Source organism: Daucus carota, chromosome 6 (genome assembly GCF_001625215.2).
Source record: "Daucus carota subsp. sativus chromosome 6, DH1 v3.0, whole genome shotgun sequence".
Taxonomy (NCBI): domain Eukaryota; kingdom Viridiplantae; phylum Streptophyta; class Magnoliopsida; order Apiales; family Apiaceae; genus Daucus; species Daucus carota.
The window spans coordinates 40,118,939-40,137,372 of NC_030386.2; the positions used below are offsets into that span (position 1 = coordinate 40,118,939).

General features: G+C 34.6%; 4 protein-coding genes across 4 annotated transcripts; 1 reads left to right on the top strand and 3 right to left on the bottom strand.

Annotated features, from left to right (window-relative positions):
- Nucleotides 1-395: 395 nt before the first annotated feature.
- Nucleotides 396-2,915, top strand: LOC108227783 (glucan endo-1,3-beta-glucosidase 8). The gene is made up of 2 exons (XM_017403124.2): nt 396-989; nt 1,743-2,915. The coding sequence occupies exons 1-2, from the start codon at nt 676-678 to the stop codon at nt 2,848-2,850; spliced, it is 1,422 nt and encodes a 473-aa protein (XP_017258613.1). The 5' UTR covers nt 396-675; the 3' UTR covers nt 2,851-2,915.
- A 3,039-nt stretch (nt 2,916-5,954) lies between these two features.
- LOC108227842 (GATA transcription factor 2) lies at nt 5,955-7,453 on the bottom strand. Its single transcript, XM_017403205.2, has 2 exons — nt 7,131-7,453; nt 5,955-6,875 (listed from the first exon to the last, which is right to left on the bottom strand). Exons 1-2 carry the CDS (start codon nt 7,236-7,238, stop codon nt 6,114-6,116), a joined length of 870 nt encoding a protein of 289 aa, XP_017258694.1. The 5' UTR covers nt 7,239-7,453; the 3' UTR covers nt 5,955-6,113.
- A 4,177-nt stretch (nt 7,454-11,630) lies between these two features.
- LOC108227843 (uncharacterized) lies at nt 11,631-15,513 on the bottom strand. The gene is made up of 7 exons (XM_017403206.2): nt 14,954-15,513; nt 14,721-14,775; nt 14,264-14,338; nt 13,946-14,037; nt 13,411-13,492; nt 13,042-13,125; nt 11,631-12,033 (listed from the first exon to the last, which is right to left on the bottom strand). Exons 1-7 carry the CDS (start codon nt 15,283-15,285, stop codon nt 11,926-11,928), a joined length of 828 nt encoding a protein of 275 aa, XP_017258695.1. The 5' UTR covers nt 15,286-15,513; the 3' UTR covers nt 11,631-11,925.
- Nucleotides 15,514-16,473: 960 nt separating this feature from the next.
- On the bottom strand, nt 16,474-17,430 carry LOC108227136 (probable carboxylesterase 9). Its single transcript, XM_017402138.2, has one exon. It carries the CDS (start codon nt 17,428-17,430, stop codon nt 16,474-16,476), a length of 957 nt encoding a protein of 318 aa, XP_017257627.1.
- Nucleotides 17,431-18,434: the final 1,004 nt, after the last annotated feature.

An 18,434-nucleotide genomic window follows, 5' to 3' on the forward strand; every position in this document is an offset into this window, starting at 1 on the left:
TAGATGTTATTTTTTTACACCTTAAAAAGTCAAACATCAGTTTAAATGGGAAAGAGGGAGTACTACTTAACACCACATTCCTTTCCTTCCTTTCGAAGTCTTTTTACATCCTTTCCTTACCCTGCTCCACAAAGAAGCCCCATTATCTATCTCTCTATTTTTGTCATAACCCCACTTTATCTTTGATACTCTTGTAAAAATCAAATTTCCAGTAAGTTATGTAACGCTTCTACCAATATATAGATTTTTTTGTAAAAATAAACAAGGTCGGTGTTAATTGGTGCGCGTATACTTTTTGTGTCAAAGCGTGTCCTTTACACGGACAGTTATGAATTTTACACGTACAGACAATACACACAGCTTCTGTATATATTCATCGTCAAATGAGTCTCTTCACCCTCGTACTTTATCTCAGTTTCCCCTAGATTTTCGCTCACTTTCCCTCGTCACTATACTTACATTTTCCCCCATACATATACACATATACACCTTCATTCTTGAGAATCCCCACAGTTTTTCACATAAAGATCCAAACTTTTCACCACCCAGACCAGAAAAACTCATTTTTTGCATTACCCATATCAGAAAGATTCAATCTTTTTGATTATTTTGAATACCCACATAAAAAAGATTTAATTTTGTTGATACCCATTTCAAAAAGATTGAATTTTTGTGATGGGTTTGTTATTTTTTATGATTCTTGTGTGTTTTGTTGGAGTTGAAGGGCTGGGAGTGAACTGGGGAACAATGGCTACTCACAAATTGAAGCCAGAAGATGTGGTTCAGATGTTGAAGGACAATGGGATTCAAAAGGTGAAATTGTTTGATGCAGAACAGAGCACAATGAGTGCACTTGCTGGCTCTGGGATTGAAGTCATGATTGCCATTCCTAACGATCAGCTTGAGTCTATGAATAGTTATAAAAGAGCTGAGAAATGGGTTCAGCATAATGTTACTCGCTATAATTTCAAAGGAGGTGTTAACATCAAGTATGTTTTTTTGCCCTCTCTTTCTTTTATAAGATTCGAATCCTCGACTTCCTGTAATTCCTCTTAAATTAAATTACCTATGATGCAATATGTGATGTTTGTTTAAACTGTAATGGTATGTTATTAATTACATTCTTGTTTGCATTGATATCTTTGCGTAAGTTGGATGATCTTGCATTGCTTTGCAAGAGAGTTGGATTTCTTTCTTTGACAAATATGGATATATTGGATCATTGAAAAGATTGCACATGTTTTTGTATACTATCTGAAGCTTTGTCAAAATTATATCTTTCTTTATAGACGTTATTGGTGATTGTCTGCCCTTAAATGCAATCTGATTGTTTTGCCGTGTTTTGGTAGTTTCTGATGAAATTAGGCTTACTGGTGCATACTTTGACAATCACAACTTACATAATGCAACTGGAAATAATAGAATTGTGGCTAATTTTTGTTATATGGATCGAGGTAAATTGAAAGTAATAACCATATAGGAATTGCATGATTGAATTTAGGAAGCTGATGAAATAATCTACTGCTATATATTTCTTATATTTGTTTCATTAAAGGTCCGTAACTCTGTGTACACCTTGCTTTGATGTGTTTTTTTATTGTATAATGAGGTTTAAACAACAGACATTCATTTAAAACTTTACTACTATTATACATTTATACTTAACTTACACAATGTAAGTGTTGGTTTTATCTGTTAATATTATTAGAAAGAGGGATTATAACTACTTTGTTTCGTTGCAGATATGTGGCAGTTGGTAATGAGCCTTTCCTGAAGGCATATAACAATTCTTTTCTGAATACTACCTTCCCAGCACTTCAGAACATCCAGAATGCCATAAATGAAGCTGGTTATGGGGACACCATTAAAGCAACTGTTCCTTTAAATGCTGATGTCTATGGTTCACCAGAGGATAATGCTGTCCCTTCTGCTGGTAGGTTTAGGCAAGATATTCTTGATCAAATGACCCAGATTGTGCAATTTCTAGACAAGAACAAAGCGCCATTCACTGTGAATATATATCCTTTTCTAAGTCTCTATGGTAATGACAACTTCCCCATTGACTATGCCTTCTTTGATGGAGTAACTCTTCCCATTCACGACGGCGGGATTGACTATCAAAATGTTTTTGATGCCAACTTTGATACACTGGTTTCGTCACTGAAAGCTGCAGGTTATGGGGACATGCCGATTGTGGTAGGGGAAGTTGGATGGCCAACAGACGGAGATAAAAATGCTAATCTGGGATATGCTCAAAGGTTCTACAACGGGCTTTTACCAAGACTTGCAGCCAATAAAGGCACACCACTGCGGCCTGGATTTATTGAGGTTTATTTGTTTGGACTTATCGATGAGGATGCTAAGAGCATAGCTCCTGGCAATTTTGAGCGACACTGGGGTATCTTTAGATACGACGGACAACCCAAGTTTGAAATGGATCTTTCAGGTCAAGGGCAGAACAAATATCTTGTACCTGCACAGAACGTAAAGTATCTACCTCAGAAGTGGTGCGCATTCAATCCAGACGCCAAGGATCTTAGCAAACTTGCTGAGAATGTCAATTATGCTTGTACTTTTGCAGATTGCACGGCACTTGAGTATGGATCGTCTTGTAATGGCTTGGATGCTAATGGAAATGTATCCTATGCTTTTAACGCATACTTCCAGGTTCAAAATCAGGGGGACTTGAGCTGTAATTTTCAAGGGCTCGCCTCAGTGACAACGCAGAATATATCACAAGGGCAATGCAATTTCACCATTCAGATCTTACCATCCTCCCGATCTTCTGTCACCAATCCATCACTGGTAGCTGTAGTATTCTTAGCCTTTCTCATATTTATGGTGGCTTAATGATAAATCTTGATTCTGTATTCAGATTTTGAATTGAATTTTAGAGAAATCATTTATTTGATCAATACCAGTGTAGAATGCATCATTCATTTATGTGTTGATATATACCTGCTCATCACAGTGATTTTCAACTAGAAGAATCTACAATCCAACATCCAACGAGATCTTGTGTTTTTTTTGTCACCTTAGGTCGTATTCTTATAATTTAGGAGATCTTGCGGCGTGATTATTATCGGCTTAGGTTTATGCCGCCGCTTTATAATTTAGGAGATCTCGCGGTTTAATTATTATCGGCTTAGGTTTATGTTTAATATTTTGACAACTGGATATCTCGTATGTTTATAATTTAAATAATTACCTGATTTAATGACGACGTATGCTAAAATCAAATTATATTGGCATAGATGTTTAAGTAACTACTTGATGGATAATATAAGCTAGCTTATAGAGGCACAATTACTAATTGTTGCTGAATGACTATGATGGATAATATAAACTAACATATGTACATGTGTAATTATCTATATATAATAAAATTAAATCTGATTAATAAGTTTATCTTATTTTTCTGGAAAATGATTTTTTGAAAAAGATAGGTAAATGTTTAAAAAAGAATGAAAATGATTATTATTTTTATATAAAAAAATGCTATACACTCTCCGTGTTTGTTTCAAAAAATATTACTCTATAAGACTGTGAAAATTTATGTAAATAAATCTATTTTTGAAATATAAGTGTTCTCCTGCCCATATTTAAATTTAATTAACTTTTTTCTTGACAAAGGCCCAAGGTCTTGGATTTTAAGAAAATTACCAGCATGGACACGGCCCAATTTTAAGTTAGTCAATAGATGGGCCGATTCAGTATTTGGTCCTTTTCAAAAATCTCTTATTAATTTGTAGACTTTCTTGTGAAAGATAAATAAACCACTAAACTAATGGGAATAAGATACTCATCTTTCTCGTCTGTTAATGATGACTAAGCGGAAGATTAACACTAAACAATACACCAAATTGTCCTTTTACATATTGTTAAATTAAATTAATTGATCGTTACGCCACTCTCTACTCTCTACGTCACTACAGTAGTACTCTTAAACTATTGACTGTATCAATGGAGTATTGGAGTCATCATTTTAAATGACCATTTCGCATAGTCACATGTGGTCATGTACCTTTGACCCAGTTCTCTCTCAAATAATTCACGCCTTAGCTCAGATAATGATACCGGTACGATAACATATCCTCGTCAAAATTTTGATCTATAATTTTGGTAAATATTTGATTGATTTGTTAAGTTGAATTTTGAGAGATTAAAGAAACATCAATTCGACTTTTATTTTCGGTCCACAAAAATACATATTTTTAATAATTTTGGTAATTTAGTTATATCTATTTATAATATAGCAAAATATAAAATGACAGCTTAATGAAATCATATGTGAATAAATATCTGAATAATATTTATATCATAAATGTATGGAATATTCCCTCTCTAAAAAATAATAGTCATTTTGAATTTCTAGATGTAAGTAGAAAAATCATACTTTTACACATATTTCATACACCTTATGTAAAAGATCGAAATGCTTATTATTTTAAAAAGAAATGAACAATATATTTCAGAAATATTATTCTCTTCAATCTCGTTGAATTTGAGAATATTAAAAATTTTGAGATAATTACAATAGACTAATAGAGTGATGCGATTAGATGAAACGTTTTGTTGCGTGTTTAGGATTTGTAGAAACGAGAGATTGAATATAGTAATAGATGAGAAAGCGACCCCTACTAGAGCGAGCATATGAAAGCAAAGAGAAAGAGGATGATGGGTGGTGGGTATAACAATAACATGGAAGACAGTGGCATACTAATTGGCAACCACCCACCTGCACCGTACCCCCTCTTCTCTATTTTCAAAATTCTTATCTTGTTTGCTTCCTCCTTTTCAAATTCAAATTTTCCCAGTCTCAAATTTCATGTTTTTATGTGGGAACACTGAACAGGGTAGGTTTTCTATGATTCCGTTAATTACAAATTTACGCATATATCTTTGCTTGCTGACAGTGATTTCTAACATGTCAGGATATAAAAAGCCGAGGACGGAGTTGTATTTGAAATTGAGGGGTCGAATTTTAAATATAAAAGTTGGGGACTGAGTTGTATTTATAATTTCGAGCGGAAATAAAAATTAATGATATATTTTTGTTAAGAAAATATCAAATTCTTTTTCTTATTAATTTTTTTTTGCAAACAACTCCTAAAATTAGAGTAAGTCTTTGTCTCTCATCGGATGTCAAATTTCAGTTCCAAATTTAACAAGATGACTTTAAAAGTTTAGATATTAACTTGAATGGTGAATGATTTTTGCATGATGTGCTTATGGACACATGTTAAGCGCGAAATTTTTTATGTTTAATTGGTTCCTATTTAATAATGGTGGACCAAACACACCAATTAAAATAATTTAAATACAAAAATTTTTTGTGAGCACACTACACAAACCCTCAGCTAAAATAGAAAAATCAGCAAGAATTCACTGTAAACCTACTCTTGAGTAAACATTTAGAGAGTGAAATGTCAAGAGAGTAATCAACGGAGCAATGCATGGAAAACTGGGAAGAGGGGGGAAAGGAGGACATCAGAATCATGTGAAAAAGAAAAAAAAGAAACAGAATCCAATAACTGTTTCCAGTTTTCACGAGTATCATCATACTTTTCCTTTTTCAATAAAGCTTCAGCCTATCAGTTACAAGCCACGTGCCTTTTGCGTGTACCCCTCACCCTACTGTCACTTTATCCCCCTATCACCGTTTCCCACTTTTTTATTTACCCCTTCGTTGAATTCTATAAAGTATCAACAAACTTCAACATTCATGTACTCCATCTTAATACTTATCCCAAGAGTAACGTTTAAATTTCAAACATATCCGGTGTATCTCATTTATGCATATACAGAGTTCGGGAAAAATAAAATTAAAAGATGTATGTATATTTTATCTCTATTTCGAGATTTCAGAAATTCTAAAAGAGCATGAGCTTTAGGAAGCAAAAGAGAGAAAGAAGTAAAGAGCTGAGTGCGTGTTTGTGTAGAAATAGTTGAAATAGGAAAAACTAAAGACTTCCATTCATGGACTCTCTTAGGTTATATATATTGCCCTCAACAAAGAAAGGGTGTGCTGAATGCTAAGACAACAAGCTAAATAACTATAATTTGGTGATTAAGAAACTCTAATGCTCCATCATCCTTGATTAAGACTAAGACTAATAGGAGGAAGAGTTGGAGGAAAGATGAGACATGGTTCTCATCTCCAGGACTTTCTTGTGGGAATTGGAGTGCTTGTAGCTCACAAAAGTTGGGCTTTTAGCAGGCCTGTATTCAGGCAGCAGCCTGCCTGATTTGAACCTCACTCCACAGGCATTACAGAGGGTCTTTGGGCCTAAAGGCCCTGTCCTCCATTGTGGTGTCCTCTGTGATAAGCAGTGTGTGCATCTCCTTGGCTGCTGCTGCTGATTCTGATTCTGATTGTTGCCTTCTAAGCTCCCCGAGATGTCGTCGTGCTCATAATCCTTGTTCGGGTTGGTTTCCACATTGTGTTCCTCCTTTTTGGGCAGAATCAGCTCACTGTCAGCTAACCAGTAAGCCTGTTGAAGCAGAGGGGGATCTGAGCTTGTCATATAAGGATGGTGAGACCAGCTGGTGAATTGGCTAGTGATTCTCCGTGATTTGTTGCCCATTGGGCCTCGGCTTCTTTTGCTTCTGGCCTTGCCTGGAATCACAAACCTGTGCAGCATAGATGATTTGGAGTGCTTCTCAGGGCTCACCACTTGCAAGGGCTTTAAGTTTGCTTCTGTGACTGCTGGTGGTGCTGCTGCTTTAGGGATGTTTGTAATTGTGCTGCCATTGCTGCTGCTAGTTTTTTCGACAATTTGCGGTACCATTGCAGCATGTGGCAAGCAATTTCCAGAGCTGGAGAAACAATCTTCAACATAAATTGACAGCCACTCCAAGTTCATGTCCTCTTCCTGCAAGTTTATTGTAATCTCTAAAATTTCTACAGGCAGAAAATAAAAATGGTCCTTTGTGCAAAATTTCACATTTGACATAAGGAACACATCAAACATAATCATATACAAAAAATTTCACCCCCATATAAGCAAGAAACAACAAAGCTTGATTCTTGAAGAGGTAAAAAGAATCAAGATGGTGGGAAAAAAAAGAAAAAAAACTTAAAAACGGAACACTGGTACACTGAAGGAATCATAGTTCATAGTTCATACCATGCTGTTGCATGAAAACATGTCATCCAGGCTTCCAAGTTTGGAGCAAGAAGAAGGAAACAGCTGCTCCTGCTCACCGGAAACAGGAATATTCCGGCAAAAGTCCATATTTTCCAGCAAAGTAATAACTTTTACACCAACTAGAATTAATACAGAGGAAGCAGGAAAGAGAGAGAGAGGGAGTGATTGGACTAAATTGTAGTAGTTCTTATAGTGACTTGTTTTCTGTCGGTTGATAAAAGCTAGAATACAAAATACTATCAAAATTCATGAATTAAAGAGAAACCCCACATTCCCATACCCCCTGTCTTTTTTCTATCCTTACCTGTCTTTCACACTCTCAATTTATAACAAGAACAAAACTGTAAATAATTTAAATGCATGCTTACCAGAGTCTACTTACTGTGTCTTGGTTTCAGCAAACTGCAGATTATTTACCTCACTTTTTCTGATTTATCATTGCACTGGCAAAGCAAGTTATTTTGTATCTACAGGGGCAAGTGTTTTCATTTTGTTACTTGGAATCGGTTGAAAGTGTCCGATATGAATACAAGTCCATAACAATGTCTTAATTGTGGAGCATCCGACATGGATATTTGAAGCAAAAAATAAGAGTCCGAGTAACAGGATAATTAAGCCACAAAAGAATAATTTTTTAACATAGAAAAAGAAGGGGGCAAACCGAGTTTGTTTGGTTTAAATATCAAAATTATTCAACCAATACAGTCAAGAACTCAAGTTATATGAAGACATAGATATCATACTTGACAAATATACATTTATTCTTCTCTTTAAAAACCAGTTGCTAGTTTTGAATGCCAATGGTAAATGATAGGCCCACTGGTCCAGTGGCCTTCATCTATGCATTACAGATTGCATAGTACTATTCCTCACAAGTGAGCGAGAGAATAATGCCATGGCTTTGTACAAAGTGCACACACCAAAACATACATGTGTACACAAAGAACCAGACAGTATAAATTAGTAGTCCAAAAATAATCTTACAAAATGGTGCCAGATTCTCGAATTTCCAGAGCCATGATATTCTGAAAATGGCAATGGCTTCTGCATTAGGAGAATGCAGTGAGCTGAACAGAAATCATTTCCGAAAGAAAAATGAAATATAAACGAAAAATTTAATCTGACGAATCAAATAAATTTAGTGATTTTATCCGAACGAAGTAAATTATGGGTATTTATCAAGTGATCGCTGAAATATTATGTGAGTTACTAGCTTAAAACCAATTCCTGACAACTAAACTTAACAACTTATTTAAAAGCCAAAGCTGAGACCCTAACAGTCCATAAGCTTTGTAAGGCTTCTTCTTGAGCTTACTAATCCGAAAACAAGGCAATCTTTCTCAAACCTTTAATATTACACATCTCAATATCAAAATTAAATCACACACACACACACACACACACACACACACACATATATATATATCTTAATATATTGGTTCCCCTAAAGTTGTGGAACCACTATCCTTTTAAACAATATAAGAGGTCAAGCATTCAAGCCTTGATGGAGACACGTATGCGTGAATATTTAAATTTCTGTAATCGATCTTAACTAAAAGAAATTCAGGATGGAAACACAAACACCGTCTTCCAGTTTTATAACTCTGTTCTTAAATCAGGTTGAAAAGAGAGTAATATGGCAATTACATACTAGAAGAGTGTCAACAAAGCATCAACAGAACTTTTCACAGTTATATACGTTAATGTTTTCCAGTAGTTTCTTTCATAATGTGGACTGGTCACTGCAGAGCAAGTTAAGCAATGCTATGTTCAGGAAACAGGATTTGTTTTGTACAAAGAAAATCATTTCTTCGGAGCACAGAGATTATTAACATTCACCAGACACTAAACAACAAGGCTCAGTAATTTTAACACAAAGAGAATCATTTCTCCAGATGATAATTCCAAGAAAACGAAACCGAGACAATTATCACTCGCAAGAAAATAAACCTGCAAGTCTCGATATATCTAACATTTGTGAAACGAGTAATTTTATTTACTTTTTTACTCTTTCTTATATACTACCTCTATTTTTTTTATTTGACGCTTTGACTTTTGACACACACTTTGAAGTGTTTTGACCGGCTAGTTAAAGATATATTTTTTAAAATATTCTTTTTTGAATAAAAATATATAATCAAAATTTTAATTCACATGAAATCAATCAAAAATAATAATTTGTACTATCCGATCAACCCACCTAAAAATGTGTCAAAAGTCAAAACGTCAAATAAAAATAAACAGAGGGAGTATAAACATAGAGGAGAGATATCAACCTCGAGTATAATTTCCATTAATTTCCATCACACAGCGAGATAGCCCCATGGCCATGACTACCAGTTTGGTTGCACATGCAGCTGGCTATGCATGAATACGACTTGTACCATATAAGCTTAAGGGCAGAAAATCAATTTATGTCGAAGCACATAACATGGTTTAGTCAATAATGTATCAGTATTCAACAAGAAAGAAAAGAAAACTAACAGAACAGGTGAGGGTTATAATTCTATCAGATTTATGGCAGCAGATAGATGAGCCCCAACTACCAAGTATAGCATTAATTATACAGATAGTGTTGATACCTCATAGAAGTTGAGAAAAATAAGTGAGGCAGTACTGCCTTGGCTTATTGGCTATGGTTCCTTCAATCTGCAGATCTAATGAGAGACAGGAAATTTTGCAATTAATAGAAGAATGATCAAAAGAGCAGGTGATAGTGTTACATCGAAAAGATTTTCGACTTCCAAGTCAGATGATAAAATATCAGATGGGTTCATAAATTCAAAGGCCGGAAAAAACATCTGGAAACCACAATGTCACAGTACTGATATATACCTTTCAGTAAAGAGCATTTTAAGATATCACAAAACTGAAAAGAAGAGCATCGGGTAATGGATGAAGATGCATGCTGCAAAATCATGATTAATATTAACAACAACTTGTAATTGATTTCATCATGTTTCCATCTTAATAAGAATTTATTTGGTTCAAGATGATTCTGTTACATGGACACTTTCGATTTCCAAATATGCTACACCTTAACTGAAAATTTACGAGAGTGATTTGTTTCAAAGACCGATTTTCAATATGGCACAATCATCCACCATGTCAGTAACTAAAGCTCAATGCTTTCTACAGAAGAAAGCATGAATGTCTGCAGACCTCAGGAAGCTATTAGATGGAAATTGTTAAAGTCACGCGGTAAGTATCAATCAGCTGCGGGTACAAAGGGTGAATTACAGATCTTCAATGGTGTTCAGAATATCATTGGATCAATATGGTTAGGGTCACATCAGTTTGCCAACAATGTAAAAACACTAAACCACCCTAAGTCCTAATCTTCAGAAGCTAAGGGCCCTGATTCACAATCAGTGGAGTCAAATCAAACAGCTCAAGATTATATACATTCAAACTTTGAAACGAAATCAGTAAAGCCAAGTTAAGCCCTTGCAAACACAGTGAATATGATATCAGATTCTAATACCTAGAAGATGAGCTTCTAACCTCACAAATTCAATTTCTTGTTTGACACTGGACAGAAGTACCGCACATATGTTTAATTGATTTTGGTCTTTGCTATACATATATATCAACAATATATATAAGCAATTGTATCAAAAATAATGTCGATACAAAATATTCCATTAGATTGAAAATTTTAATCAACACAAAAGTTCAATAGGATAATCCAAGATAACTGTATTGAGCTGTTCTGGCCATACTTCGGTATTCTTTATATGCAAAAGTATACAAGACATAAATCATTTCCATTCATGTCACCGAGGCAGCTTCTGAAATTATAATGCAAATCATAGAGCAGTTATAATTATGGAGTCTCCAGCTCTTTTGTTAGCTGATACAACATGTTCTCAAGGGATTACCCTACACAAGTGTCTAAGTTTGATTCTGCTTCTAAGATAAAAAGTGACTATAGTGAACTAATTCAATGAAATGGAAATGAAAAAAAAAAAGATACAACGGGAGAATCAGAACTCAGAAGTGTAAACTCTATGTCAGACAAGATAATTTATTTGTTACATGTTCAATGTAAAATGAAACAAAAGGAAATGGTTCATTATAAACACACGATCAAAGATTCTTTATATCAACTATATATAGGGATTGCTTCGTCAAGACTGAGGACAGATAATTTAACTAAATGGAAGCAAGCGGAAATAAGGCTAAAGATATCCACTGAGATGGCTCAGGAACATGTAAAAAGATGGATTCATGAACATCCAATTCACTCCATGGAAAACATTCCATAAGTTTCGTGCATCCTAAGGAGTTATGAAAGAAGTTCCAAGGAAGAGGAGGGTCTAACTGTGAATAGGCAGTAAAGCCTAGCATCTAATATCACAAAAAGTGGGAGAAGTGAAGGACTCATTGATATAACTTGATTTAATCCTACTAAATGAGACTAATAAATCATTCCAAAAAAGATTATATAAGAGATACGATAAAATCCACAAATAATAGTACAAGCAAAGACACCTTGATAAATATATAAACACGTAAACTGTATATTATTTGTATATACATGTTTTACAATTAGAAACGAGAAAGAAAATCATTAAGACATAATATACATGAAATTCTATTCATAAATGGAACAAGATGTGGAATAAGTGAGTGAGACGCTTACGAAGGCAGCAGAGTACAGAAGATAGTAAGATACTGCTTAGCGAGACTGGACAGACTGAAACTAGTAACTATATATGTAACACTGATATGTACAAGCCAGTCCTGTGTTGATGAACTGACATGATGATGGTTATGCTAGGTATTCCTGCCACTCTTCTGGTGTTCCCTTTCTCATTTTCAGCATCTGTACTGCGGCGTTTGTCAAGGGTATGGCAACTATGTTATAGTCTTTAGGGGCCTGTAACACCAAAAGAAGTCGGGACTATTATACTGATAATAAAATCATTAAATTAGTGAACTCTATAAGCCTGAGGGTTGAAATCTTTAATTTATTAATTACAACTCATTCTGGTGTTGAAACTGGAAGCCTAAATGCCATTGTATATTACAACTCGCATCCATGAAGGACAGTGGCATTTTTATCTGTAGTATATGAAGTCTATGCCACACCTTAGCTTCTTAGTTTTGCTAAAACTGAAAATATATGAATATCTGGGCAATACCAGTTAGATGGGTTTAACTACTATTATAAGATCCAACTTCCAAGCACACAATTACTCTTGGTTTACATTGTTTAAGGTTTATTATGAATTTTATTTCAGTCATATCTATATCCTGCATTCATCTCAGGTCGAACATGTCATAAATTTATTATATGAATTTCTTCCATGTAATAAATCTCATGCACCTGTTGGATTTAATAATTTCTCTCTATTCTTTTAAACATTTGTCATCTACCATACTTTGTTAATTGAAGATAGAAAGCAACAAGAAGATTTTTTGCTTTGAAATCATAATGTAACTTGATGATACACCCAGTAGTCAGGTATGCTATCTAATTCAAGAACCCTGCATCACCCTTTAATTTATACCAGGATCACAATTTTACCATGATGCATGAAATTTAATAATTAAGTAATAACTAAATTGTTTGTCCAAAAAAGTCACATCCCCAATTTCTGTATCTCTGCAAGTTGAAAGAGATAAAGGAAAAAACTTAATGTTCACCAACTTAAAAAACTCAGTCTTAACCCTGATTACATTTACCGGAAGGGTTCAGCTATTGACTCGGTTCATATATAAACTTCATATTACTACCTCACTGTTGGGACACTCATAACTAACTCGTAGCACCACACTCTCTAAATGAAATATTAATCTACCAAAAGGTTAAAGCAAACAGATAAATGAAGTTTTTGATCATTCAACTGTCAAGTAAACATTCATATATATATTTAGAAGCTACCTTAGGCGTCTTGTTTAGCTTCATGTTCGCTTCCTCCAGAGTCTTTTGGCCTTTCCTGGAGTTGCAACGGGCACATGCAGTCACCTGTTATACACAAAACATAAAACATTACACCATGATTATAAAATTGAAGTATTGTAAACCACGTCAATGACAAATTTTACTGGAATCTATCAATAGAATACCGTGCAAAAATATTGCAGAACTGCCTTTTTTAGGGTAATTTAAGAAATTTTCTGTCGATTAACAGAAATTATGAGGCAGTTTCTTTATATAATAAGTGGTTGATCAAAGATTAAAATATTAAATTCTTCTGGCATAAATGGCATGTCAGACTTAATCCTTTATGGAACTTTTATATTATCATACCAGGTTTTCCCATGTCCATTCCCCACCTAGCGCAATTGGAATTACATGGTCAATTGTCAGGTTTTCAGTCGAAGAACAGTACCTGTTGCCAAGAGTAATAACATTATTACTAAGTACACTACTTTTCACACAAAGCTATGATACTACAGAATTGATCTATTTGATAGGAACACGTGCAGCCTGTAATTATTTCATAATAGCTGGTTCATCATAATATCGACGTCCAGAAATTTCTTCTATGCTCTCCCTCATGATCTCTCTGTACATTTCCCAATCTCTATCAATATCTCTATTTATTATCTCTGTATTCTACCTATGATTGTCTTTGGTATTGACTTCATATTAGTCACCAAAATATACACTGGCTCAAGCAACGAGTATGTGATGCTTAAGCAGCACATACTTTTTGCAAGTTTTATGCACAGAGTAGAGATTACATATTGCCACTCTACCAAAATATAAGATGTGGCATATGGTGAGGCGTGACTACCAATTTCAGATTGGTTAAATGGATAGATATTGGAAGAGTACTTACTGGCAAGTAAAATTATCCCTAGCAAGTACATTTTTACGACTAAGGGTACTCTTTATTCTCCTTCTCTTGACAACTTGCAGCAAATGTGGTACCTGGAAGAAAGACCAGCCAATGCCATTTATATGTTAATCTTCAATTAGTAAAAAAAATCTACTTATCACTAATGCAGCACTTATGGATTGGAAATATATTTTATATAAATAGATATCAAATTGGATAGAAAGCAATTCATAGTCAACTGACTCCTTATCCACACAGCCGTAACTCATCCACAAGAAGAGAATGTAATACAACAAAAAACACTTTTTAGTTGCATACCCTTAAAACAGCAGGTATATAAAAGGATCCACTAGGAGAATTGACAGTCCGATCATAATATTCCAGAACATCAGCCTGTAAAAAACAAAACCTGTACTAACTTCAATTCTAAAAATCAGAGCAGGATATGCAAGCGCTATTGATTAAAAGCATAAATATCACAAAGATCATAATCAAAGACGATTATTTCCGTCAATCATTCAACATTATGACAAGTCTCAGTGTTAAAAGCTTGCAGACTATATTTTCCTTATACTGGGTGTAAGTAGAAGATTATTTATGCTTGGAATACTTATCAAAATACAAGTTACAGTCATAAATAGCATTTTCCGATGATAGCTAAGGCACTTGTCACAACTCACAGTTACTTAAACTTGGCAAAATAAAGTAATCTTAAGTAACAAAAAACACTACTAACACAACATACTAATCTTTATTAACAGAAATTAAATTCAACCTTCTCCATAAACTCCAAACAGATAGCACGTTTCCAGCAAACAACATTAATCGGCCTGAAACAACACAACTCAAAACACAATAAGCACCATATAATACAACATGAGAAAAAAAATTCAACACAATATATAAAAATTGCAAAACAACTGTTCTCACGTGATCACGAGGCTAATTATAACTATACATTAAACAATTAGACAGTAACGAAAACTCAAAATCACTCAATATATATACCTGTAAGAGATATCAAGTACTAAACCTCGAAAACACGACAAATCATCCCTAACGTACTCCGGATCATCGAAAAACAAATCATAACCGACATTATAGCTACTTCCATCACCGCTATCAACAGGCTGTTTAAACTTATAACTCTCAGAAGATGATGACACTGATGACGAAGACGAAGCAAACAATTTCGTGCTACTGCTTCCATTGAACTTGACTTTACGCTTATGAGATCGTAACCGCGTGATCGACTGATCGCGCGGTTCGAATCCGATCAACATGCCGTCGCCGTTGAACAACGGCTTCACTTGAGTGTGTGCTTTGATCAACTGTGCCATTGCGATCACTGTAGAAATATAAACTCTTGTAATGCAATTGATTAGATTTTGATTCGAGTTTCGATCAGATGATTGCGATTTGCACGTTATGAACTTCGATTGAGAAGATGAACACGGAAATGTTTTGATCACGTTTGTGTTTGTGTAATTGTGTGTATTTTTTGAAGAGAAATTGAATTTGTGACGCTGAAAAATATGAAAATTCTGTTACCACATGTTTTCGGCTCCCGATTTAAATATCTCTTTTTGCTAGGTAATATGCCTAATATTCTTATTGGTTCGGTGCAACTATATCACCGATATTTTGTTTCGCTTTTAATTTGGTCCCTGGAGTTCAAAAGTTACCCTTTTTTGTTATATAGTTAGGCTTATAGGTCTGCAAATTGGTAATGGTTTTAATAGATCATGCTTGAAAATACATAATTTAACAGATTATAAATTTAAGATCCAATAACCAAATATCATATATCAGTTAAGTTCAAGATTCTGAGATGTGTCAAATTACTATGTGTGTTTGGTAAAATAAATTAGGTCCTTATTAAGGATTTATTTTCTTAAAAGAAATTACATATTTTTTATAAATTTTTGGATATAAATATTAAGGAGATGTTTCATATTCATTATGTGATAAAACAAATAAGGGCTTATTTCATAAAAAAAAAATAGAATTTTATATATTTTTCTCCATAAATAAGCTCTTATTTCTGAAAAATAAGTGTAGCCAAACAGACAACATATTGCAAGAATATAGAAAATTTTAATGTGTGTGTACTTAGGATAAGAAATTTACACCGTAGTCGAAAGCTTGAGTATTATGATGAACTTACAGATGTTGTGATCTTTTGCCAGTACAAATACAGATGTTGATTTTGAACGTTAACAAATCATTAAGATGATAATACAAGGTTCCAGGCTCTTTACATGATTACACAACTAATTAAGTTATTTTTCTTCTGTGTACATGATCCCTCTTCCTGATCAACACTCCACATTCACATTTGGACTTGGACTTCTAGAATACGTCGAGGCGAGGAGCTCATCATAATGGTGGAGTATGGCTGCGGCTTTTAAGCCCGGCTTCTAGATTTATAAGTTCGAAGCACTTATTCGACGATTTCTTTGATCAAACGTGAAATAGCAGCAGCCTTTTTTGGATCAATCATATCAATATAGAACTCAACATAAAGATCAGACGAACTCTTTGATGAAACTTAAAATAGCAGCAGCCCTTCTCGGATCAATCATATCAATATTATGGAATCCAACATCATCAAACTTGGCTTCCACCATCACCCCACTCATCACCAACATTTTCACAAATTCTTGTTGTCGATCAATCAAAGGATCACCCCCAAATCCAATAACCAAACACCTCCCAATGAATTTTAATTTTTCCTTGTTGTGCTCTGTTAAAGGGTTACAAAATCTATGGTCTCGGTCCATCCCCTGTGGTAGTGCAAGTTCCCATAACAAATCAATTACTGGCAATGGAAAATACTGATCAGTTGCAAGTTCTAATTCTGATTTTGTTCTGTTCTTGCCACCGATAAAAGGCTGGTTCATGATCATCCCTACTATTTTTAGTGGCTCAATTTTCGTCTCAAGAAGACGTAACATTGCATTATATGCAATATTTGCACCACAGCTTGCTCCGTATAGGTAACATCTGGAGTAATCCGCGTAGTCTCTTAGCCATTGGTCCCCTTTCGGGTCTGATGCTTGATTTTTTATCCAATTAATCGTTTCCACTGCATCATCATACTGTGAAGGAAGGCGGTGCTCTGGTGCAAGCCTAAATTCAAGGCCAATTACAATAGATGGAATTTCATGCGACATTTTGTTACACGTCTCATGACAAAATACATTCGAGACACTCAAATCAATCCATCCTCCAGCATGTAGAAAAACTATGATAGGAAGTTTAGCAACTGATTTGTCATTAGAGGGAAGTTTGGTTGGTCGAAAAATACGTATCCATGTCTTGTTCTTCTCATTGAGAGTGACATCTTTAGAGACTACAGTTTGGCCAGGTAGAAGCTGGTCCTCCCCTGTGGCTGGAAGCTTAGGGAGATTAAGATGGCGCGTGAGGGTCCCGTCTTCATTAAGGCTGACATTGAGGTGTTCATAGGGATCGAATTTCGACATGTTATGAGGACTCAAGGTGAAGCTATTAGTTTGAGAAGTGAAGGATGAGTTGAACAAAATATCAGAGTTTGCATGAAATGTTGAAATGGTGTTACTTGCATGTAATAAAAGTCTTGGCTCTCCGTGACCATTGGATGTGGTCTTAATTTGAGCCAACCAGCTCTGTTGTTGGTTAGATTAGCAAGCTGTGTATTACTGTTTGTCGTGGCATAGTTCTATATCAGCAGTCCTCTGTAATAGGAGTTTCAGTTTTAAAGTTTAGTTTTGTGACAATTTTGAATTAAATCCGTATCTTAAATTATATTTATTCAAAAAGATACTCTCTCCGTCCCTTCCATTTCTTTACACTTTCCTTTTTGGGATGTCCCATCCAATTCTTTACATTTCAAAACTTACCAAAAATAGTTAATGGGTCCCACCATTTCTCCCTTTTTCTTTCCTTTTCACACTACTTTTACTCCACTATCTTCTTTTTATACATTAAAAATCAATGGGTCCCACCACTTCACCCACTTTTCTTTCCATTTTCCACTACTTTATTCATATTTCTTAACCTCCGTGCCCAACCCATTCGATAAGAAATGGGAGGGACGGAGGGAGTACTTAACATGATGAGCAAAATGTGCAGGTCATTTGATAGTATAAGGATTCGAACTCGTGATCAATGGATTATAACACAAATAAAGAAATTGAGAAAATAAACGTACGAGTCATGTGTCAGGATAAGAATTATGAACTCATTTTTAATTGATCATGACGTATACACCTAGTCACGAATCGACTCCAACATTTTTGTCATAACATAAAGAAGATAATATCAAGAAAAAATTAATGAAAAAAACATACGAGTCACGTGTTAGGATAAGAATTCTGAACTCCCTATCACGATCAATTAATATGATATGATATGGATATCGAATCAACGAACCTACTCGACATCTTCTGCACACAAAGAAGAAGATAATATCAAAAGAAAATCAATAAGAAAAACAAGTTACGTGGAA

Excerpts from the sequence above, each read along its gene's own strand:
- LOC108227783 (XM_017403124.2), top strand. The coding sequence starts at position 676 with ATGGGTTTGTTATTTTTTATGATTCTTGTGTGTTTTGTTGGAGTTGAA. Across the intron at positions 990-1,742 it reads AAAGGAGGTGTTAACATCAA|ATATGTGGCAGTTGGTAATG; the intron begins GTATGTTTTTTT and ends GTTTCGTTGCAG.
- LOC108227842 (XM_017403205.2), bottom strand. The coding sequence starts at position 7,238 with ATGGACTTTTGCCGGAATATTCCTGTTTCCGGTGAGCAGGAGCAGCTG. Across the intron at positions 6,876-7,130 it reads TGTTTTCATGCAACAGCATG|GAAGAGGACATGAACTTGGA; the intron begins GTATGAACTATG and ends ATAAACTTGCAG.
- LOC108227843 (XM_017403206.2), bottom strand. The coding sequence starts at position 15,285 with ATGGCACAGTTGATCAAAGCACACACTCAAGTGAAGCCGTTGTTCAAC. Across the intron at positions 14,776-14,953 it reads GTACTTGATATCTCTTACAG|GCCGATTAATGTTGTTTGCT; the intron begins GTATATATATTG and ends GTGTTGTTTCAG. Across the intron at positions 12,034-13,041 it reads AGCTAAACAAGACGCCTAAG|GCCCCTAAAGACTATAACAT; the intron begins GTAGCTTCTAAA and ends TTGGTGTTACAG.
- LOC108227136 (XM_017402138.2), bottom strand. The coding sequence starts at position 17,430 with ATGTCGAAATTCGATCCCTATGAACACCTCAATGTCAGCCTTAATGAA.